The sequence below is a fragment of the Carcharodon carcharias genome, chromosome 3 (genome assembly GCF_017639515.1).
Source record: "Carcharodon carcharias isolate sCarCar2 chromosome 3, sCarCar2.pri, whole genome shotgun sequence".
Classification (NCBI taxonomy): domain Eukaryota; kingdom Metazoa; phylum Chordata; class Chondrichthyes; order Lamniformes; family Lamnidae; genus Carcharodon; species Carcharodon carcharias.
Window position 1 is genome coordinate 116,096,655 of NC_054469.1, and position 24,306 is coordinate 116,120,960.

The 24,306-nt window shown below is 39.2% G+C and overlaps 1 protein-coding gene across 7 annotated transcripts in view; it reads left to right on the forward strand.

Annotated features, from left to right (window-relative positions):
• Window positions 1-21,944, forward strand: part of mios (missing oocyte, meiosis regulator, homolog (Drosophila)) — a 72,819-nt gene extending 50,875 nt beyond the window's left edge. For 6 of the 7 annotated variants that reach the window (XM_041183670.1, XM_041183673.1, XM_041183672.1 and 3 more), the window contains 4 exons: window positions 7,185-7,337; window positions 15,840-16,044; window positions 17,441-17,570; window positions 20,732-21,944. In XM_041183670.1, coding sequence (XP_041039604.1) covers window positions 7,185-7,337; window positions 15,840-16,044; window positions 17,441-17,570; window positions 20,732-20,828 — 585 coding nt within the window. In that variant the 3' untranslated portion in view covers window positions 20,829-21,944. The remainder of the gene's footprint in view (window positions 1-7,184; window positions 7,338-15,839; window positions 16,045-17,440; window positions 17,571-20,731) is intronic. The other variant, XM_041183675.1, reaches the window with a different exon arrangement.
• The last annotated feature ends 2,362 nt before the right edge of the window (window positions 21,945-24,306 follow it).

Here is a 24,306-nt window from a genome sequence, read left to right on the forward strand (position 1 = left end):
GTCCTACATTTAAAAGACCATCTATTTAAATTATAGCTTTGATACCACAGGTTAACAATACTAAAACTTGATATTTTATTAGAATATGTAATAGTAATGAAGAAATAGAATAAAAAAATGAAGGAGCCTACTCTTCACTTGTGCAGTATGACCTATTCTGATTAAACAGCGATCATATGATCATAAGAAATAGGAGCAGGAATAGGCCTTTTGGCCCATCAGGCCTGTTCCACCATTCGATAAGATCATGGCTAATCTGATTATGGCCTTAACTCCTTTGATTAAAAGTCTGTCTAACTCAGCCTTGAATATATTCAATGACCCAGCCTCCACTGCTTGCTGTGAAGAGAATTCCAAAGATGAATGAACGTCAGAAGAAACCTCTCCTCCAGCATCACCTTAAATCGGAAATCCCTTAGTTTTAAACTCTGCACCCCAATTCTAGATTCCCTCATGAGAGGAAACATCCTCCCATAATCTACACTGTCAAATCCCCTCAGAATCTTGTGTTTCAAGATCATATTTCATTCTTCTAAACTTCAATGAGAGTAGACCTAAGCTGCTCAACCTTTCCTCCTAAAGAAACCCCTTTAACCCAGGCATTAACCTAGCCTTCTCTAAACTGCTGCCAATGGCAGCTTATCCTTCCTTATGTAAGGAGATCAAAACTGTACACAGTACTCCAGGTGTGGCCTCACCAATGTCCTGTATAGCTGTAGTAAGACTTTACTACTTTTATACTTCATCCTCCTTGCAATAAAGGATGACATTCCATTTGCCTTCCTAATTATTTGCTGTACCTGCATGTGGATTCTTATGACCGATGCAGTTGGTACAGCGGAGTTATTTTTTAAAAATCCCAGAGGGAAACTTTAAGCAATTGTCATAACCAATAATTTTAAGAGTTATGTTTGAGGTGCGACTGTAAACTCAGGAATTAGACCACTAGTTCTCAAGGTTTTACATTAAACTAAATGAAACTTTATTTATTTATACAGGTTAAAATATATGTATACATGGCTACAATGTACTACTATCATAACTTGTAACAAATTCCTAAACTATTCTCCATTAAGGCAACAGCAACCCAGTGACTTAACCAAACACCAGGCAAAGCATCTTCACCTTAAAAGTTCAAAATGAGGTTCTTTTTACTGTGGAGCCAGTTTGTAGGCTTGCAGCTGCCTTTTGATGTTGCATTGCCTCTGCCTGCACACCTGAAAACTACTGATGTTACACCTACCACCACTGATTGAATTCAAATTCTCATTGTCTCACCAGCCTGTTTGAACTTTAATTTTTAACAATGAAACCCCTTTCATCGTACCAATTTTATTAGTGATATAAACCTATGGCTTGGTATCTTTTAGATAGGCGTCAAATTTTCACCCCACTCCTTGAATGCTCTATTCAAAAAATGCAAATGCACGCTATCTCTCTTACAAATCAAAACTAGTACATATCAAAGCACCCAGACTAGCTGGCTTCAATCCAATTAAGACATACCCATAGACTAACCTCTATTTTAAAAGAAAAATATTTTCCAAAATACTATATACTATATACTAATAACTTCATGACAACAACAACACAGGTTCCTCTGTACCAGAGCATTCTGCAGAGTGTCTCCATTGAAATAATATTCTGCTTTTCAGTTCTTCCTGCCAAAGTGGACAAACTCTCATTTTCCAACATTGTACTCTTATCTGCCAATTTTTTGCCTGCTCACTTAACCTATCTCTATCCCTTTTTAGACTCCTTGCATTCTCTTCGCAACGTGCTTTCCTACCTATCTTTGTATCATCAAATTTGACTATAGTACAGTCTGTCCCTTTATCAAATCATTAATATGAATTGTAAATAGTTGAGGCCCCAACACTGATCTGTGTCACTCTGCTGTTTACAATTTGCCGATCTGAAAATCACAATTTATCCCGTTATAAAAACAAAAAACTGCGGATGCTGGAAATCCAAAACAAAAACAGAATTACCTGGAAAAACTCAGCAGCATCGGCGGAGAAGAATAAAGTTGACGTTTCGAGTCCTCATGATCCTTCAACAGAACTGAGTAAAAATAGGAGAGGGATGAAATATAAGCTGGTTTAAGGTGGGGGGGTGTGGGGGAGAGAAGTGGGGGGGGGGGTGGTGGTTGTAGGGTCAAGCAAGCAGTGATAGGAGCAGATAATCAAAAGATGTCACAGACAAAAGAACAAAGAGGTCTTGAAGGTGATGATATTATCTAAAAGAATGTGCTAATTAAGAATGGATGGCAGGGACGCAAGGTACAGCTCTAGTGGGCGTAGGGTGAAATACGACTAAAAGGGCATAAAAGGTATAGATTTAAAAGTAATGGAAATAGGTGGGAAAAGAAAAATCTGTATAAATTATTGGAAAAAACAAAAGGGAGGGGGAAGAAACGGAAGGGGGTGGGGATGAAGGAGGGAGTTCAAGATCTAAAGTTGTTGAACTCAATATTCAGTCCAGAAGGCTGTAAAGTGCCTAGTCAGAAGATGAGGTGCTGTTCCTCCAGTTTGCGTTGAGCTTCATTGGAACAATGCAGCAAGCCAAGGACAGACATGTGGGCAAGAGAGCAGGGTGGATGGTTAAAATGGCAAGCGACAGGGAGGTTTGGGTCATTCTTGCGGACAGACCGAAGGTGTTCTGCAAAGCGGTCGCCCAGTTTGCGTTTGGTCTCTCCAATGTAGAGAAGACTGCATTGGGAGCAATGAATGCAGTAGACTAAGTTGGGGGAAATGCAAGTGAAATGCTGCTTCACTTGAAAGGAGTGTTTGGGTGAGGAGAGAGGAAGTGAAGGGGCAGGTGTTGTATCTTTTGCGTATGCATGGGGAGGTGCCGTAGGTGGGAGTTGAGGAGTAGGGGGTGATGGAGGAGTGGACTAGGGTGTCCCGGAGGGAACGATCCCTACGGAATGCCGCCAGGGTGGGGGCGGGGTGAAGGGAAGATGTGTTTGGTGGTGGCATCATGCTGGAGTTGTTGGAAATGGCGGAGGATGATCCTTTGAATGCGGAGGCTGGTGGGGTGATAAGTGAGGACAAGGGGGACCCTGTCATGTTTGTGGGAGGGAGGAGAAGGCATGAGGGCGGATGCGCGGGAGATGGGCCGGACATGGTTGAAGGGCCCTGTCAACGACCGTGGGTGGAAAACCTCGGTTAAGGAAGAAGGAGGACTTGTCAGAAGAACTGTTTTTGAAGGTAGCATCATCAGAACAGATGCGGCAAAGGAACTGAGAGAATGGGATGGAGTCCTTACAGGAAGCGGGGTGTGAGGAGCTGTAGTCGAAGTAGCTGTGGGAGTCGGTAGGCTTGTAGTGGATATTGGTGGACAGTCTGTTACCAGAAATTGAGACACAGAGGTCAAGGAAGGGATGGGAAGTGTCACAGATGGACCATGTGAAAACGATGGAGGTGTGGAGATTGGAAGCAAAATTAATAACATTTTCCCAGGTTCCGACGAGAGCATGAAGCAGCACCGAAGTAATCATCGATGTACCGGAGAAAGAGTTGTGGGAGGGGGCCGGAGTAGGACTGGAACAAGGAATGTTCCACATACCCCATAAAGAGACAGGCATAGCTGAGGCCCATGCGGGTACCCATAGCCATTTTTATTTGGAGGAAGTGAGAGGAGTTCAAGGAGAAATTGTTCAGTGTGAGAACAAGTTCAGCCAGATGGAGGAGAGTAGTGGTGGATGGGGATTGTTCAGGCCTCTGTTCGAGGAAGAAGCTAAGGGCCCTCAGACCATCTTGGTGGGGGATGGAGGTGTAGAGGGATTGGACGTTCATGGTGAAGAGGAGGCGGTTGGGGCCAGGGAACTGGAAATTGTTGATGTGACGTAAGGTGTCAAAGGAATCAGGGATGTAGGTGGGAAAGGACTGGACAAGGGGAGAGAGAAGGGAGTCAAGATAATGAGAAATGAGTTCCGTGGGGCAGGAACAGGCTGACACGATCGGTCTCCGGGACTGTCCTGTTTGTGGATTTTGGGTAGGAGATAGAAGCGGGCCGTCCGAGGTTGGGCAACTATCAGGTTGGAAGCTGTGGGAGGAAGATCTCCAGAGGAGATGAGGTCAGTGACAGTCCTGAAAACAATGGCTTGATGTTCAGTGGTGGGGTCATGGTCCAGGGAGAGGTAGGAGGAAGTGTCTGCGAGTTGACGCTCAGCCTCCGTGAGGTAGAGGTCAGTGTGCCAGGCAACAACAGCACCAGCCTTGTCAGCGGGTTTGATGACAATGTTAGGGTTGGACCTGAGAGTACAGAGTGCAGTAAGTTCAGAGAGAGAGACAGGTTAGAATGGGTGAGAGGAGCAGAGAAATTGAGACGACTAATGTCTCGCTGACAGTTCTCAATGAAAAGATCGGGATTTCCAGCATCCGCAGTTTTTTGTTTTTTTGTGTTTAATTGACTGCCACTTCTCTTCAAGAAATGCCTACCTTGAAGAAGTACTGCTCTTCTCTCCGACAGGATTTCCGTATCTCTCTTTTGCCTTGTTCACCTTCATTGCTTTCCATTTCTCTCCTGGTGTTTGACAAGCTGTTTACTAAAACCCGCTTTCACAGCCACATTTCCTTTCTCAGTGACTGTCTCTGTCTCTGACTGTGACCCCACATGGATTTCAACTGAAATTCCATCCCTCATGTTTCGAACCCACCCAGGATTACAGGTATCTCCAGGACATAAAACGTTTCTTGGACTGCTGTTCCCGTCGCATTCTGAGATCCATACTCAGTGCCATGCGCCGCCATATGAATACACTCGACCTCTCCCTCTAGCAGCACTGCCGCACCCTTTTTCAAAGCTGCGCATGCCCCCAGTTTAATTTTATTCTTCGTCTCATTCGACGCCTCAACAAGAAACTTTTTCTCTTTCTCTTAAGTGCTAAGGAACCCAAGTTCCAACAACTCATCAACACCAACACCCATCTAGGACCCTCCACCCATGCCTGACCCTCCGTCCCCACCCCATCTTCCAATCCCTATCCACTTCCCCATTTACCTCACCCACCTATCCCCTGCTCACTTAGACACTTAACTATTTACTCACCCATTTACTTGCTCATACACTTGTTCACTAACACACTGAGAAGATTGGCGATCTTTAAACATTTACAACAGCTAGTGCTGTAAAAAGCGGGCTTAGCTTTTGCACAGATTCTCTTTGCTGCTCTTTGCAAGGATTCCTGTGCTGAGGGAGTTCTGCTTCATGGATCAGAAGCCTGAACCTTCTCAATATATGCAGGTAAGTAAGTAGCTTTCTGTCTGATCAGCATCAGGCACATGGGTTCTGACCCTGATCGGAAGTTTGAGCCATTTTTTTTATTTTGATCATTCTTTGCTGGTTTCTAAAGTTTGCCCAACATTCTAACCTTCCACTAACCTTCACTGTATTGTATGCTTTTTCCTTCAGTTTAGTACTATCCTTAACTTCCTTAGTTAGCCACGTGTTACATTATTTTCCTAGAATCTGTCTTTGTCAATGGAATATATTATTGTTGAGAGTTTTGAAATTTTTTTTAGATGGCTGCCACTGCTTCTCTCCTGTCTTACCTTTTAATCTTTTTTCGTTCCACTTTACCCCACCTCTGTCGTCTTACTCTTGTAGTTGTATTTATTTAAGCTTAAGCCACTAGTTTCAGACCTAGATTTCTCACCTCAAACTGAGTGTGAAATTCTATCATGTTAATTAATTGATCCTTTCCCGTTACACACTACCAGGTCAAAAATCTCTGTTCCCTGGTTGGTTCCAGAATATATTGTTCCAAGAAACTGTGTCCTTAATACACTCTCTGAACTCATCCTCCAGGCTACTTTTGCTAATTTGATTGGCCCAATCTATATGAAGATTAAGATCTCCCACAGTTATTGCAGTACCTTTCTCACAAGTCGCTGTTATTTCTTGATTTTTACTCTGTCCTATAATGTAGCTACTGTCAGGGGTTCTACGAAGCCACTCCCACCAGTGACTCCTTTCCCTTGCTATTCCTGATTTCCTCTCAAACTGATGGATTAATAATAATTATTGTAAATTAGTTAATGAATTTGATTAACTGATAACCAGATAGTATTTCAGTATAAAAACAGAATTACCTGGAAAAACTCAGCAGGTCTGGCAGCATCGGCGGAGAAGAAGAGTTGACATTTCGAGTCCTCATGACCCTTCAACAGAACTGAGTGAATATTAGGAGAGGGGTGAAATATAAGCTGGTTTAAAGTGGGGGGGTGGGGGGGGGTGCATTGTGGTTGTAGGGACAAGCAAGCAATGATAGGAGCAGATAATCAAAAGATATCACAGACAAAGGAACAAAGAGTGTTGAAGGTGGTGATATCTAAATGATTGTGCTAATTAAGAATGGATGGCAGGGCACTCAAGGTACAGCTCTAGTGGGGGTGGGGTAGAAAGACTAGCAGGGCATACAAGATTTAAAAATAATGGAAATAGATGGGAAAAGAAAAATCTATATAAATTGTTGGAACAAACAAAAGGAAGGGGGAAGAAACGGAAAGGAAAGGGGGTGGGGATGGAGGAGGGAGTTCAAGGTCTAAAGTTGTTGAATTCAATATATAAATTATTGGAAAAAACAAAAGGAAGGGGGAAGAAGCGGAAAGGAGGTGGGGATGGAGGAGGGAGTTCAAGATCTAAAGTTGTTGAATTCATTCACTCAGTTCTGTTGAAGGGTCATGAAGACTCGAAACGTCAACTCACTTCTTTTCTGCTGATGCTGCCAGACCTGCTGAGTTTTTCCAGGTAATTCTGTTTTTGTGTTGGATTTCCAGTATCCGCAGTTTTTTGTTTTTATCTAGTATTTCAGTATGATTGGTTGAAAGGAGACATGATTGAAAAAAAGGATATAATAGTTGAAAGGAGGTGTGTTTTAAGTAGGGTAACATTTATCTTCAGTTTGTTTTACTTCAAGAAGGTACATCACCAGGTGGAAATTGCTTTTAAGAATTGGCCAAATGCCTTGAAACAATCAGTTCATTTTATTTATTCTTGTAACTCATGACTATAGATAGCTGGGATATTGTATTTTGCAGAAAGGTTATACGTGATAAGTTGTTGTGATTTCTACCCACTTTCCTTTGGCAACTACCTAGAAGAGTAAATTCTGACCTCTATTTAGTTGTGATTTTAGAGAGTATTATGAAGTAAAGTTTATATTTTAACATACTTAGGGCTTTCCAAGTGATGTTGTGAAAGATCCCAGGGTCCAATATTGGATAGAGAATTATAGAAACCTGCTTGATGCTTGGAGGTTCTGGCACAAGAGGGCTGAATTTGACATCCATAGGAGTAAATTGGACCCATTTTCAAAGCCTCTTGCACAGGTAAGGTGGTTTTTCAAGAAACAGAGCAATTTAGTTGTGTAAAAAAAAATGCTGGTTTTATTTGAAGAAAAAAAGTTTAATTTTTAAAAAAAATCAGACTAACTTGTTAATTAAACTTGGTAAACTGCTGCATTTGAAATTGGTTTCTGGCCCAATTTAAAGTAAGGGGAAGAAAATTAGTTACAGCATAACAGCTTAATTTGTGTGCATGATTATTGGTGTATAGTTGTTTTGTACCTTTTTTTCATTTAATTTTGGCAATTCCCTGAATAGTAGCCAAGGTAGGGAAACCTGTTGTAAACGGGCAGTTGTAGTGTTGTTCACTGATCGCTTTTGCCAGTCATAATCCTCAAACAGTATGTTACCCAAGGGCCACTCTTGGGAATATTTCAAAACACTGTACCTCAAGGGCGATGAAACAAGCATCTACGCCTCTAATTTTATGCCATCTGAGGCAATTGTGAGTAGAGCTTCTGCAGAAAAGTGTGGAGAGTAAGTTGGACTGATTTAAAGCTATAAATAAATACTGAACCAGCCTTGACTCCTGATATCATTTCCTTGTTTTGTCTCTGACAAAGTAGAAGGAACACCATTAAATGCCAGTTTTGGCAACATTCCATGCAAAGGACAGCTGTTACTTGAGACCCAGAAACACATTAAGGTTTTTAGGTGTAGGAAATATGGGCCTAGCATTGTATTGAGCACCTTGGGTTTTTGGGTTAGACTGGGGTTCCCTCCCCTTCCTCCACATGTTAAAATACATTATACACAATGGTTTTTTATAAGCTGGCAGGCATGTGAACGTTTGATTCAGCAAATCCGAAGTTCTTTATCGTTACACAACTGGCAATGGTGATTTCCTCTTCAAATTGTTCACACTTAGAAGTTGGATTTAGACTCTTTAAACGTTAGTTTCAACTCCTATTTTTATACATTTTCAAAGAACTATTCCCAAAGTTTATTTTAGATGATCACTTTGAAAAGCCATTGTTAGCATTCATAATTGTTTTGTTAGCTGAACTACACATGCATAATAATCTCTGCATAATGCCATTATCTTTCCAAAGTAGTGCAATTCAGTAATAATTATGGCCAGGGCTAAGCAAGATATTTGAATTTACAGCATCCAGTTAGGACAAAGTGATTGCATGTTACCCTACTGAAGGACCTGAAATTAACATGTTCCGATTTTAAAGTTATAGTTATTTCCTTAAAAGATACTGAGTGCGTAATATGTTAATGTAACATTTAATTCGAGTTGGTTGTTTTTATGAAATTCAGTAAGGTACCGTTTTTTAAAAGCTGGCAACAGATGCTATTTTTCAGTTCAGCTATGTTAAATAAGTTGGCTTCAAAATAGTTACTGGTGGAAAAACGCAACAGACTTGCTAACTAATTGTGAAAGAAAACTGGGTTTTTGATTCCTCCTTTAAATACTCAGAATTCATAACAAAAAGAGAATTACCTGGAAAAACTCAGCAGGTCTGGCAGCATCGGCAGGGAAGAAAAGAGCTGACGTTTCGAGTCCTCATGACCCTTCAGCAGAACTGGGTGAAATATAAGCTGGTTTAAGGTGGTGGTGGGGGGGGGGAGAGAGAAGTGGAGGGGGGTGGTGTGGTTGTAGGGACAAGCAAGCAGTGATAGGAGCAGATAATCAAAAGATGTCACAGACAAAAGAACACAGGTGTTGAAGTTGGTGATATTATCTAAACGAATGTGCTAATTAAGAATGGATGGTAGAGCACTCAAGGTATAGCTCTAGTGGGGGTGGGGGGGCGTAAAAGATTTAAAAATAATGGAAATAGGTGGGAAAAGAAAAATCTATAAATTATTGGAAAAAACAAAAGGAAGGGGGAATAAACAGAAAGGGGTTGGGGATGGAGGAGGGAGTTCAAGATCTAAAGTTGTTGAATTCAATATTCAGTCCGGAAGGCTGTAAAGTACCTCAGAATCCATGTTGGATTGGGTTCATCCATTTTAAGTTGAAGTGGTTTTTAGTTGCATCTGTGCTTACTATTTATTTCATCATGGAGATTTGGTTTTCCTCTAATACAGTAGGGTCCTGAAGTAATTCAAATCAGGACCCATTTCCTAGATGATTTTGTCTGTGCTGATTTTTTTTTAAATAGAGCTTATTGCTTTTTGCTTTTTTAAAGGTTGGCATTTTGTCAATTATTTATCAATTATTTAAACTTTATAATATTACAATTTAAGAATGAAAAAATATTGACTTCTGTAACAGTGTTGAAGCCTGTTTCAATGCTGCCGTCTTCCTACTGTGAAGAGATTCACTTGCAGGATACTTGAGCTTTGTATATGATCAGATTGGCCTTGCTGAAAAATTTCTGCTCATGAGTCACCGTGCATGGTACAAATGGAGATCGTAAACATTCTATGAACAATTTGACACTAATGCAGATGTTGAATGAAGCATCGTGAACAAAAGGGGAGTTATGGTTAGGATCCTTGAAAGATTGGAGGTGGACAGATCACCTGATCAGTACTGTTACCATTGCAATGACCTATTCAGCTGGCTTTGCTACATGGTCAGATTGAGACAATCCTATCTATGTTTGCACTCTCGCTTGTCCAGCTTTACACTGTGACTATTCTTCAAGGACACTTCTAGTTAGAGAAGGTAAGTTGCTTGACGGGTGATTCATTTATGAAGTTGGAGAGGAATTTTTATGTTTTTCCTAATTCGCTACTGTCTTTTCCCATTTGTTTTGTTGTGTCTAATTGGAGACTACATAGTTAATGGTGGGTAGATGATTTATGTGATTGCACCATAACGGGATAGCATGCATTTCATGACCCTGATTCTCTCTCTCCCTGCCCTTTTTATATACTTTATTCCATTTGTCCAGAAATCTTAAGGTGGTTGTGAATTCTGCCCACTTTTTAAAATTAAGCTCCAGCACATTCTCCATTGGAATAATGAGTGCAGTTTTCTTTAAATTCTCAATGTGCAAAGGGGGTAATTTTCAATTTATGATCATCTATATATGTCCATTACATCCCAGTGTCATGCATGGAACATTCCTGCTCTGCACTTTCCTGGTCCTGGTACCTAGCCTACCCACACCCTACCTGATTAAATCAGTGTGATTGAACAGGGCTCCACGGAGCAGAGACATAGGTTAAAAAAAGGTCAGAGATTGCAGAACAGGAATCCAAACTGCTGCAAGCAAATGGAGAGAAAAAGACATTTCGACAAGTACAAAATATTGTTTTAAATTTTCTAAGCGATGTGAGTTTGATGTGCATCCAGGTCCCAGTCTCCTTGCAGTATTCAGAACTAGCTTCATGTCCTTCATGCATATACAATGTTGTGGTACACCTTAAGTGGGTGTGGTTATGTTTTCTGTATACATCACTGAAGGGGAAATTATACAACGCATTATGTGATTCAGACTTGGATTCAGTTTGTTCTGAGGAAGCTATGAATTCAGACATACATACAAGTTCTCCAATTGCATAATCCTGCTATCAATGTCTCAAATTCTTAATAAATAAACCTACATATTTTTGTGTTGCCATCCTTTGTGTGGTTGGTGCCTTGATGCTTTTCTTGAGTTTACTTAGATTTTTAAAAAAAAATCACGAGCTCAATTTCCATGCAATCCATTTGGCACCTTTTATGTTAGCTGTGGCACTTCTGCTCCACTGCTGTGCCCCTGGGTTGAATTCTAATTAGAAATGTGAAATATATAGAATAAATTGTCAATACTGAAATTGGAATGCTAGATGAGAAACTACATTGTGTATGTTGCTTATCTAGTTTTGGCTGGAAAATCTGGCCAATAATCTACTTTGAAATATCATAGTATACATAGTTAAGATTCTTGCCAAAGGATGGCATACTGTTAGAATGTCATGTAATGGTGCATGTAAATTCTTACTTTGCATTTTGCAACTTAAGCAAAGCAGAACATGTTAATCAACGGAATTAAGGACAAACATTCTGAAGTGTTAGCTTTATTGCAAGGGAGTGTTAGGAGAGTGAAGGGAAAGTACTTTAATATTGCTGAAAAGAGACATGTTACTGAAGCTTTTCGTTTTGTACTCACCAGGACAAACGTGAGAGAGCCAAATTTTGAGCAATCTCAACAGTTGTATACTATAGGAGAAAAAGGGTGCTGACTGATTGGCAAGTCAACTCTGGCAGAGGAATTGCAATGGAGAATGCAACAGAAACCATAGTGTCCCCAAGTTCCTGGGTAATCTAAAAAAGGTACAAGGCTTGAACATACATTCAAAGGGTATGTTGCTTCTAGCAACTATAAATGAGTCATGTTAAGAACTTGACTAATTAATCTTAAATTGGTTACTAGTACAGCTATTAGTGCATTCAGGATTGTTCAGTAGGTGCTGCCCAATCACAATCACATTTGACAGATATTTTGTTTTGGGTCAGCGAATCAGAATCAACTTGCCATCCAGTCAGCACCCCTTTTTCCCTGTAGTTTAAATAGTTGTGATTGTTTGAAATTTGGTATTCTTGTGTTTGTCTGAGTGCAAGGTGAAAAGCTTCAGCCACATGTCTCTATCTCGGCAATATTCAAGTTCTGTATTACCAAGCGACAAAAAGTACTTAATGAATTAGATGATCATGTATGTTTTTTTTCAGGGATGATGTTTTACCTATTTAAAAATAATTTCTTTATGAATCTTGCTGTTTTATCTCCTCTGTTCTAGTTTTCCTAAGACATTGGCCACTGTGCCCGAGTACTGACCAGCTGGCAGGAATCCACAAGTGCAAGTTTCAGCTGCTCATTACATGATGTGCAAGAGTAGCGTAAAGGGGATTTGGCACATTTCTCACCTCCCCAACAGCATGGCCAAGAAAACAACTGGAACAAAGTGGGGATTAAACCTGTTCGCTCTAAGGCCTTTTTGTAGTAATAGATGTCAGGGAAATAATTGTTCTGAACTATTGGATTGCCTTTTACGGTACAGTGTAATGTAACACATTCCAATACGCTAAAGGACGTATTTGTGTGGCCTTAGAATGAAAATTTGAGCTGTTGTTTGGGGGGGGGGGTGCATGCTGGAGGCTTCAATTATTCAGCGAGGAAGTGGGGGGAGTGCCAGTTGTTCTAATTGTGTTTTAGTCAGGAGGGTAACCAGTAGTCACTATGTGGCAAATCATTTCTTCAGCACTGCTGTCAGCTTGAAGAGGCATACACTTTCTTAAAAAAAAACACAGTTCACAGAAAGAACACCCAGGACATTGAAAGCTCACTACTGTCCCAAAATGATATGGCACTGGGTAAGATGCACTCTTCCCAGTCAAATGGCCTAGTCTTTGCCTTCGGTAAAATATGGGTAGTTTGCAAATACTGTGCACTATTTTATTGCCCTCCCTCCCCTCCGAAAGATCTTTGGCAGACTCAGCATTTGTATCGAGCTTTCAGGTCGAGGGTAGCACTCCTTCAGAGGAAGTAGTCAGCAGCTTTCATTTTGGCCGACACCCTTCATGATTCCTAAGGGGCAGCTTCAAAATATGTAAATTCCTTCTTCGAATGTTTGTTCAATTCGAGTATCACATTGAACAGCTACCTTTTTCACAGGCTTTCTTTTTTTTTGCAGCACCAATTGGGCCTTGGAGAGCAACAAAAAAAAGTGAGGATTTAAAGGGGCCTCACAGCTGTCAGCAATCAGTCTGAGCCCCATGGTAGTCATTGCTGCTTCGGAGCTCGTGACCCCAAAATCTCCTTTTGCAACCCCACTGGGGTTACGACCCACTGATCAGGAAACCTTGCCATATAGGTTGCCAGACTAGTATTTAGTAAGTTTCCTTGGTTCAGTTAAGCCTTTCCCTTGCTCCTTGGGCATTAGATTGCAGAATTATTGGATGAGTATGGATAAAATACAGCTTCAGTGACACATGTACCTCTGCAGACTTCATTTCATGAGCCAAGCTGACCGATTAATTGGCATTATCACCTTGAAGAACTTCATATCTGCCATAGAGGATAATTTTTTTGTTAAAATCTTCCAGAGGCAACATCTTAAAAACAACTGACTCAAAAGCGATCCCATTTGCACCCCAACCCTAATCCAAGTAGGATGGTCACTAATTGGTCAGAAACCTGAACATACACAGGTTTGCGTAATCATCTAGGTGAATAGCAAGTGAACTCCCCAATCCCCACTTCTACAAGCAGGATTGCAAACAGCATAGATCGTTAAGAAATATGTGACTGCATTGCTACCATTATCCTGACCATAGCATGGGGACACACCATCCCTATCAAATTATGACTTCGCTGTTTGGAAGTGCAGAGCTTCAGCTCATCTACTTGCCTTCAATATGGCAATCTTTTTTGGGGAGGGCACACATTATAGTGAAAGTTGCTGGTGACATACTGTGGAAAACTTCCCTACTTTTGACATGTAGGACTGCAAAAGAAGATAATTAAGGTATTCCAGTTATACCCAAGTTACTTTTTGGAGAGAGGGAAAACTAATTTAATATCATGAAGAAATATTTTGCAGACTTTGTCACAGATGCTTTAAAAGCTTTTCCCCCAAGGGGGTGGGGGGGGGGTCATGTGCACGTGTCTGTATTTTACCCTTGGAGTGAGTAATTGAGCTTTTAAAAACCGTGTAGTAAAGCATATTTACTTAAAAAGGAAAAGGTTAGTTTAGTTCACTCTCCTCTACTCTGCAAGTTACTTAAAGAAAGTTACTAACACATACGCACACACAGATTAGTTAAAAATGAAGATAAAACTATACTTCTAAAACTGGATTAGTTTAGTCCATATTCAGTGCAGGCCTGATGTTTTTGAAATTGAGATGTTGTGTTGTCTTAAGTGAGAGTTTTGAAGTTGTAGGATTGTCACTGCAGCTGCAATGGCTTCCACTTGTTGAATTGCCTGAGCTTGACTTAACAGGCAAACTTAGTAGATAGAGTTGGGTTTACCGGAAGGAGAGAAGATTCCTTACTTCTGTTCTGCTGGCGTGGCACTATTAGCTGTATAGTTACTTTGCAGCAGATCAGTATTGTTTTTAGATGCCTCTCTATCTGTCCTTGGGTTGAAGCTTCTTTAAAGTAGTTCTCTGTGGATCTGCCAGCTTCCTGCCCTTTTTGATGCTTTTTGCAGGTAAACTAAAATGCCTGTTATTTTCTTCTGATCTGTACAAAATGTCAAGTCATCTCCCAAATAAGGCATCAACACTTCAAGCATCCCTTCTACCACCTGTGGTTCTTAGCTTTTGTCCTGGCCAAGATACAATTTATATTCTTACAATGAGGTGTCAATAAAACTTTGTCCTGGATGAGACCACAGTGAACCATAATAAATGTAATTTGTCCTCTCAGAAAAGGAGACCCAGTATGAAATCCACAATTCTGTCTGGTAGTTTGGAGCCATTTTGAAACAGTCTTTAAACACAGTCCAGGGTTTTTTTTTTAAAGAAAATGTAACCTTTAAAACCGTTTTTTCTAAAAATCTGATATCATAACTGCGCACTGTAACAAGAGTAAATTGTACGTTTTACATATTTAGGTGTGTGCCTATGCCAGGTTTCTGATTAGGCGCACAGTAAAGATATTTCTCTGCCCCAACAATATTCAGTGCAGTGTCCTAATTCTCAATCTGAGAATTACACCCAATACTGACCAAATGTGAATTTCTTACTTCAACCAATCCTCTTATGGTCTCTGAATGAAAATGAAAGTTTATGCGGAATCGTGATTGAGCATTTCTAAGCTGTGTAGTTTGAGATTCCCAAACTGATTTGTACTGTGGTAAGCAAAGAGGAAACTTTTTATCTTAATTTGTTTAGTATTTGTTGATATTTATTTAATGTGAATCTATTGTGTCAATTATTCTCCTTGTCTGGTCAATAACTTGGGCATGGATTCAAGATATAGTATTAGTCCTGAGCTTTGAGTAGTGAGAGAGAGAAGTTTTGGGAAGCTAGTTAATATAGGAAGCATGAACACGGGTGAATGTCATGAGGACTTGAAACGTCAACTCTTTTCTTCTCTGCTGATGCTGCCAGACCTGCTGAGATTTTCCGGGTAATTCTGTTTTTTTTGTGAATGTTACTGTCTTACCTGTGTGGGTTTATAAGTGTGAATCCTGAGTAAGTAAATACATGACAACATGGCCCTGTAAAGAATTGTCTGGTTATCCTTTCCTGAGTGGATACAACCTCCTCTTCACCTCTCCTCCAGCAGCTGGTGCTGCTCTGTCTGGCCTAATTTCCTTCTTGGTAATGTATAAAGTAAATGAATTTTGATTTAATGAATAAACAACGTTTAGAAAATGTTAGCTTTGTTGATTTTGCTCAAAAGCATGCAAAATTTAAAATGTTGTCAAACATCCGACTTGTCATTTGTTCTTGGTGGGTCTGTTTTGGGGAGTGAGAAACATTGTGTTGTCTTGCATTTTGTTACCATCGCTAAGAAATGATAGTCAAGCCAGTTCAGTGTTAAGATATTTCACATTTCCTGTTCTCATTTGCATGTTACAATATGTATTACAGGTATTTGTGAGCTGCAACTTCTGTGGAAAATCAATATCGTTTAGTTGTTCTACCATGCCACACCAGGGACGAAGTTTCAGCCAGTATGGTGTTAGTGGTTCTCCAACCAAATCAAAGGTCACAAGTTGTCCAGGATGTCGTAAACCTCTCCCCCGCTGTGCACTCTGTCTTATCAATATGGGAACACCAGTTTCAAGCTGTTTAGGTAACTGTTGATACTTGATATCAAGACACTGTCCAACATTCTGGTTAAGATAGAAATCGGAGCAGTCCTTTGCCAAGCAGCTTGTTGTCTTGCTTGGATCTTGGTAATTACTGACACCAGTTTACTAACTACCATATTTGTGTTGAGATTATTGGAAGCCTGAGACTTCCCAATATGGATGGAAACTGCAGTAATAATCCAGAAGGGGACACATGGTAGAAAATTTGTGGATTAGAATGGTTTTGAATGGTATTGGAGAAGATTAAAGCCCCACCCACCAGCTCTGCAGAATTACTCAACTGGTGGAGGGCTAGAGTGAAGGAAGGAACCATATAATGCAAGGAATGACTGATGTGGTTGTTCCATTGCAATGTGTAGCACAATAAAACATAAGTTTTAGAAGTTTACAGTCCTGAGGGAGGTCATTCAGTCAACCATCTCTGTGCTAGCTTTTTGCTAGAATATACAGAACTAATCACCCTACTGTGCTGTCTTCCCATAGCTCTGTATCTCTTAACTTCAAATAATCATTCATTTCCCTTAGAAGAGCCCCTTCTCTGTTTCAGCCACTTCCTGCAGCAAATTATTCCACGCTGCAGTAACTCTGAAGAACTTCTCCTTTGATGTGTGTGTGTGTTTCATTTCTTATAGCCCGTTCCAGCTGTGTTTTATGCAGACCATTTTTTTTTCTTCCCGATTTATGCCTAACTTTGAATGTGATGCAGTTCAGAGCTGAGATGTTAAACAACTTCATTTTAACAAATAGCTATTCCATTAACTACCATGTGTACAACTGGCTGCACCCAGTATTACATAATTTACCTCTTTGGACTTATGAGTAGCTCTGTTGAAACAAATCTCATCTTTATTATAAATTAATTGTAGAAATTATTGTCCTTGCTGTGTAATGATTTGATTTTAAGTTATTGGTGCAAATGTTTTTAACTTGTACAATTTCATAACAAGTTTGGCAAACCATTCTGTGTTTGGGTGAAGAAAACAACAAGAAAACTCTTGTGCCATTTTTGTCAACCATGCCAATCAACACAATTTGTGCCATGTTTGTGTTAGCAAACAAAGGGAACAAGGTTTACCAAAAACTTCTTCACAATGGCTACGAATCCTCTACCAACTTTAAACAAACTCAATTCAAAAAGAGAGAAACAAAGGATGTCTATAAGGCAAATAGAGTTCACCCACTTACAAAAATAAATACTTTAGACATTAAATATAGTGGGTAAATCTATAATTATCTTTTGTCAGTGATAATTTTGTAACTAATACTCAGGAAAAAGAATACTGGCAAAACATTGCTAATTATTTTAATATCATTGGAACTTTTATGCATTCTACTGTTTTTCAACTATAGATATATGGATTTTTTTTCTTGGAATAGGAACTGGAAAGTCTGATGAAAAGGTTGATCTCAGCAAAGACAAGAAATTGGCTCAGTTCAATAACTGGTTTACTTGGTGCCAGAACTGTCGTCATGGAGGACATGCTGGTCATATGCTCAGCTGGTTCAGGTAATAGTCAGACGTCCATGAGATAGGAGTCAGAGTTGAGATATTAATTGATTAGAACCAATTTCTAGAATTTATAGTTTTCAGAAATATGAGATACTACATTGGCCATTTTAGGACCTGCTTTGTAAAAGGTAACAATCTTTTCGGATGGCTGTGTCCGTCATGCCTTATCATCCATAATTTAGAAGTGGTTTAATAATTTATGAACTGGTAGAACGCAAATTCAGTTCCCCAAGTTGCCAAGTTTCGAATCAGGAAGGAGATAAATTAGGCACTAACCACTGAGCCTTGTTCATAGGTTCAGTCAGCATCCTGACAATTTCTGCTGCAGCATGACATCATTACTCAAGGCCCTGAGTTCTGCATCATTTATGCTGCTGTCTTTGCCTGTTATAGATATTCCAGATTTTGCTGTTGTCACAGCTGTATAGCAAACTTTAAGAAACTAACAGGCCATTTCCTGCTGGGTTCTTCTGACCAAGAGGTAGAAATTTGAAAACAGTTACAATTGCCCTCTAGTTGACCTCTGGAGTTTACAAGCAGCTACAGTTTTTTGGATTTGCTTAGATCACTTCCCCACTGGCTTCTGTTGTACAGGAATAAGTAAACTACATGGAACTATATTTTCAATCATTGATTTAATGAATTTTTCATTATGGCTTTGTAATATGCATCACTTTCTGCTAGTTCAACTTGGCAGCTCTGTAAATATTACAGCCACCATAGATAAATGTCATTATTTTCCCTGTAATACCCTACTATTAAATGATCCCAGGTGCACTGTTTTAGCCTTGTTCAACATGAAATGGGATTTGGATTAAGATAAAGATATTATTTGTTGTGGTGGTGTGGGTTTCAGGAATTACTGAAATACAAAATATACTGGAAATGGAAAAATAAATCTTGTGTCAAGTAGAAAGCTAATGGGCAAAATTTAACTGGCTAAGTACCCAATTGTTGCTACTTATCAGAAGTAAAAAAGACCTCTCATTTGTACTTCGCAACCTTCATGTATCATCTCTGAAGTTACTAATTATTTGGTGAATTGATTTTATCAGAACAAGTAGGAATAGATTTCTCACCTGTGACCATTTCTATCCCACCACCACCACCCTCAAATCGTAGCTAGGTCTGACTTTATCTATTTTTCTCATTTTAAGGCCCTTGCATCTGTACGTGTCTTTTGTTTTGTTTATGAGCTTATTGACAGTTTCGCAATGTTTTCATCATTGATGAAGAGCAACAGTCCTGACACCAAGCCTGTGGAGTCTAATCTCCCTGCAGATCTGTCAATATCCAACCTAGATATCTGACAGAAAATGCTAGAAGACTCAACTATGTTTAGGAACCTTTGTGTGGTAACTTGTTAAAGGCTTTTTTGAATATCAGGACACACTGTCAAAAAAACAACCTTGTATCCACCAATCTTCCCTCAAAATAAAATTAGCCAGGTTGTTGAGATATTACTTTCCTTTCCACAAATCATGTTGAGATTTGTGCATTATTTATTGTTGTGCATTGCAATTTTTTATTCACCCCTTCTCTATCAATGTTGTCATGCAGTATATCTGGATGATCAACCAGACTTTGAGTTCACACCTTACCATGCTAATATATGAAATTGAATTATATAAATCTGGTAATTTATAGGAAAAATAAGCATGACAGTCGCTAGACTGTCATGAAAAATTTATTAGGTCTGGCCTACATATGACACTCATCAAAACTGTGCTTAATGGAAGTAGTTTCACAAGTCTATCAGCTGTACAAACAATAACTACTCCTAAAGAGAGTTCACCGTAACCATCTTTGCAGGGGAGATAGGGGTGGGCAGTAAAAGTGGCCATACCAACATCACTGAAATCGCAAGGGGAGATTGTACAAGCCAGTCGAGTAGCACTTCAACAGGGCCGAGACCAATATCCCAGTGGGGAGGTTTGCAAATGCCACTGGGGAATGTTTAAACTAGCTTGGCAGCTGGGGTGGGACTTCAGTATAGTTTTAGAAGGGAGATGAGCAGAGCTGGAAACGAAGGTAGGAAATTAGTAAGTGAATGTAGAAAGTAGAGGAAGCAAAGGCTGCAAAATAAGGAACAAAGGAATATGGCAGTTTTAAATAGTGTATACTTCGGTGCAAGGAGTGTATTGATTAAGGTAGATGAGTTGAGGGCACAGTTAAATATTTGGAAGTCTGTTTTCGTGGCTATTACTAAAACATGGCTTGAAGGGCAGAAATGGCAGTTAAACATTCCTGATTACAGGATTTTAAGATGATAGGGGATTAAAAAATGGGTGAGTGTTATGATATTGGTTAAAGAAACGATTGAGCTATTTGCTAGAGGGATCATTAGAAGAGGTTATATAGGGTGAGCTGATGAACAAAAAGAGGCAATCGCGCTGCTGAGTATACTATAGACTCCCAAATAGTCAGAGGGATTTAGGACAGCAAATATATAGACAAATTGCTGAGGTGCAAAAACAATATGGCAATATTAGGGTATTTCAACTACCCTATCATTAACTGGGATAAAATCAGCATGAAAGGTGCAGAGGGAGCAAAATTCTTAAAATTCATTCAAGTAAACTTTTATAACCAGTATGTAGTAAACCCAACAAAAAGTTAGTTCTGGGCTTAGTTTTAGGGAATGAAGCTGGGCAGATGTATCAGTGGGAGAGCATTTTGGTGACAGTGATTTATAATTCAGTTAAATTTAACAGTCATGGCAAAAAACTGATAGACCAGGAATAAAAATTCTCATTTGGAGAAAGGCCAATTTTACTAAATCCAGCTTGATGTTTTGGTTGGGAGCTGCTTGGTTGCTTCAGAACTTTAAAGTATTCTAATCTTGACAAGATGCAAAGCTGGGCACTGCATGTTTTTCATTTCCATCATAGTTTCAATATACCTTAGTAAAATAATTTTAAAGTCTAATTTGTTTTTCCATTTTTGTTGACTTGACCCATCCTCTCTACCCCTTCTGTCCCAAGACTGAAATAAATTTTGTTTTTCACTATGAATCACAGTTAATGGGTTAATTTCAGAATATGTTAAACCTTAAGTTATGGACAGTTTAAAATGTTAGATATCATCTTGTATGGTATCTCCCTTTCTTCCCAGTTCTAATCTTCACTGCTGCAGCTTTCGTCTTTTTCCATCCACAGGGATCACAATGAATGTCCGGTATCTGCCTGTACCTGTAAGTGCATGCAGTTGGATACAACAGGAAATCTAATCCCAGCAGAAATATCCCAAAGCTAAAGAAAAATGGCAAGAATCCAAGACACTGTTTTCTAATTGTCCTTTGAAACCTCCATGTGTACCTTCTGTCACTGAGCATCCATTGCTGTCAAAGTAATGGGAAAAAAATTGATACATCATCTTGCCAATTTGATGTCTGAATTATTTTGATGTACATTATATACCCAGGTATAGCAGCAATGAGCCTGGTTGTGTCCTGTTTTTGAAGCTGATTCAGTTCATTTCAAGACTCTCCTGGGGCTAGGAGTCTGAACCTCATGCAGGAAATGTCCTAAATGATACTCAGCAGAACTTGAACTTGACACTAGAAATGAACCAATATTTATCTTCTGTCTTTAGCAGTAAAGTAATTTTTAGCTCAAACTTGTGAAAAGCTGAACTCAGTGCTCTCAGAATGAGACACTTTAACAAAGACTGCTTGGATTCATGTTGTAAAAATTATACAGAAGTTTAATTCTAATTTTCTGGAACTGAAAATAATGTATGAGGAGGATATGCCAATATAACATGGCATCAAACAAGATTCAACACTGGTGTATTTATGCATCAATGATTTCTCTCTCCATTTTGCTGCATTTCTGCATAATCCTAAATGCCATAAAGAGGGATATCTGTACACTTATTAAAATGCCTCAGTCACCTCTGGTCCTTTTTCATACATCTGTACTGATTTCTGTTAAATTCTCCCCTTCCTGTCATACTGTCAAGACTGCAGCCTGTGGTGCTCTACATTTATTAAATTCAGTGGAGCACACCATCTTTTCATTTACATGGAAATATATCGAGGTATTATGGTCCTTTACTGAAGCAATAACTTTAGGCAAATGCTAATTAATGAGTGAAATCAGATTCAGCTTGACAATTGTGAAATCTAATATGGCTGTGGTCATGTTAATTAAACTTCGACAAATAAATTATCTAGTAATGTGCAAAAATACTGAATTGTATTAATTTACTTTAGAGTTGTAAAAAATGTAATCTCATCTTGCACAATTTGTAAACTGCATTTACTGTTCATATTAGTGCTTCTGATATGTGCATGTGCCGAAAACCAAAGGTGTTCTATTTTAATTGGTCTCACAAACTTGTAAATAAAGTGTGCACATTTGTATCAGACAAATAGTATTTTCCTTCTACAAAACGCCCACAGCTATTGCCTAGTTATTTAGAAGTTCGTGGAGGTTTTTTCCTGCTCTACACAATCTTTCTTTATTCCGTCTGCTTGGTTTTAAGGACAAAATGTCAACAATGATATGAAGTTGGTATCTGGGCTTTGAGATGGGGTCATGCAAGTTTGGACCTCAAAATGGCACTAAAAATTGAGAATTTAAAAATATCTAGCAAAGTTTATTAAATTTAGATTTTTTTTTTGAAGGACTGATATCCAACACTATTAAAAATGTAAATAGAATAGGTAAATCAGAAAATAGTGACTAGATTATGCCAAATTTATTTTGTTAAAACTTGAAGATTGAAGCTGGCAAAAATTACCAAGTTCTATAATGTTAAGGCCTCAAGAGAGAATGACATAGAAAACTGCTGTTAAGATCTCGACACGTGGGGTTGGGGGAGTGGGAGTGGCGGGGAAGGAAATGTTAAATGAAGTATATCTGTAACTTGGGATGCTGGTAAGTTTTAAAGTGCACTGACCACAGTAAAGAACCAGTACATTTCTGTAAGTGCCATAACCTGGGATATTTCAACATTTCACATACAAGCTGGTATTAACGCCCTGTCTTTTAGAACACTTTTATTCAGCTAAGAAAACTAAATAATTCTGATTTAGAAATGAAAAGTAAAGCATCCCTTTCTTCAATGGCTGTTTTTTTCTCCTCCACTTATATAAACTTCAAGTTTTTTTTGTCATCCAAGGTCTTAAATGTTAATTAATTATCACTGGTTTACTCGTCCCTTCCCCTTCATTGTTCATTAGCCAAGACAAACTTCCAAGCCTCTGGTGGACAGGGAGTCAATTTTAAGTTTAGAGCTAGTCCGTTCAAGAATGAAACGTGGAAGCAGTTTTTTCACACCAAGGGTAGTGGAAATATGGAAGTCTTGCTAAAAAGTTATGGCTGCCAGAAAACTGAAATATACAAAAACTGACAGACCTTTCTAGGAATTGAGGTACACATCACTTAGGGGATGCCTTGCTGTGCATCAGCAATGATGTCAGCAAGTAGATAGGCAACCAATCAAGCTGAAGTATTGACACAGCAAGCCAGGAAGTTAATAGCACTCAAAATTCTTCATTTTAAATTTTCTGACAAACTAAATGGATAACTTATGAAGCTAAAATATAGACTTAAAAGTTATTTAAAAATGTGCAACTTAATTCATATGATCTGCATGTTGCTGGCAAGGCCAGCATTTACTGCCCATCCCTAATTGATGTTGAAGGTGTTGGCAAGCTGTTGCCTTTAACTGGTGCAGTCTGTGTGGTGAAGGTAGACCTACAGTGCTGTTAGCTAGGGAGTTACAGGCTTTTGACCCAGTGACAGTGATATGGTTCCAAATCAGGATAATGTGTGGCTTGGAGGGGAACTTGCAGGTGGTGGTGTTCCCATGCATTTGCTGCCTTTTTCCTTCTAGGCGGTGGAGGTTGCAGAGTTACAAGGTGGGGTGAAAGGAGCTTTGGTGAGTTGCTGCAATACATTTTGTAGATAGTACACACTGCTGCTGCTGTGCACCAATGATAGAAGGACTGAATATTTAAGGTATTGGTATTAAGGATGGAGCACTGATCAAGTATCTTCTCTGCCCGCAAGTCACCCTACACCATATCTAAGAAAACTTCCTGCAGGTCAGCTCAAGTAGTACATCTACTGTTTGGAGAGGAACAGGTTAAACAGTGAAAGTTTGGGATATACAAGACTGCAAGAATTTAGTATCAATTATTAATGCTTGGCAGTTAACCATCTTTCTTTTATTTTTATAAATATGGACATGGGTTATTGGCAACAGCCTGGAAGCAGCTTTTCATGGGATCAAGTCAGAGGGATGAAAGGGAAATAAAGCACAGTAGGAAAAAATTCTAGAAAGGTTTAAAATATTTTACCAGATGAAGAAGGTAGGCATAACCTTTACAAAAACAGAATTACCTGGAAAAACTCAGGTCTGGCAGCATCGGCGGAGAAGAAAAAAAACCTTTGTCTTGCAACAGATTAAATCCTATGAATTAGATGATTGATGTAGTGGTTGGTATGATGGATGTTGCTCATCTGATTTGGTAAAGCTATTTATTTGGATGCTTTAAGTTTGGTTCTCTAGTTTTGAGAACTACACTATACCAAATTTTCATTGCACTCCTAACTTTAACAAACTACCACTAAGATACTATCTGAAAACACAGGAAATTAATGAGCATTTTCAGCATATAACAACCTCATTACAATCCCCATTTTAGCCAATGTAGGGCATATCAGGCCTTGCACATTTTGCATGGCAGAAGTTGAGCTGATAAATAAAGCAGCAATTCACA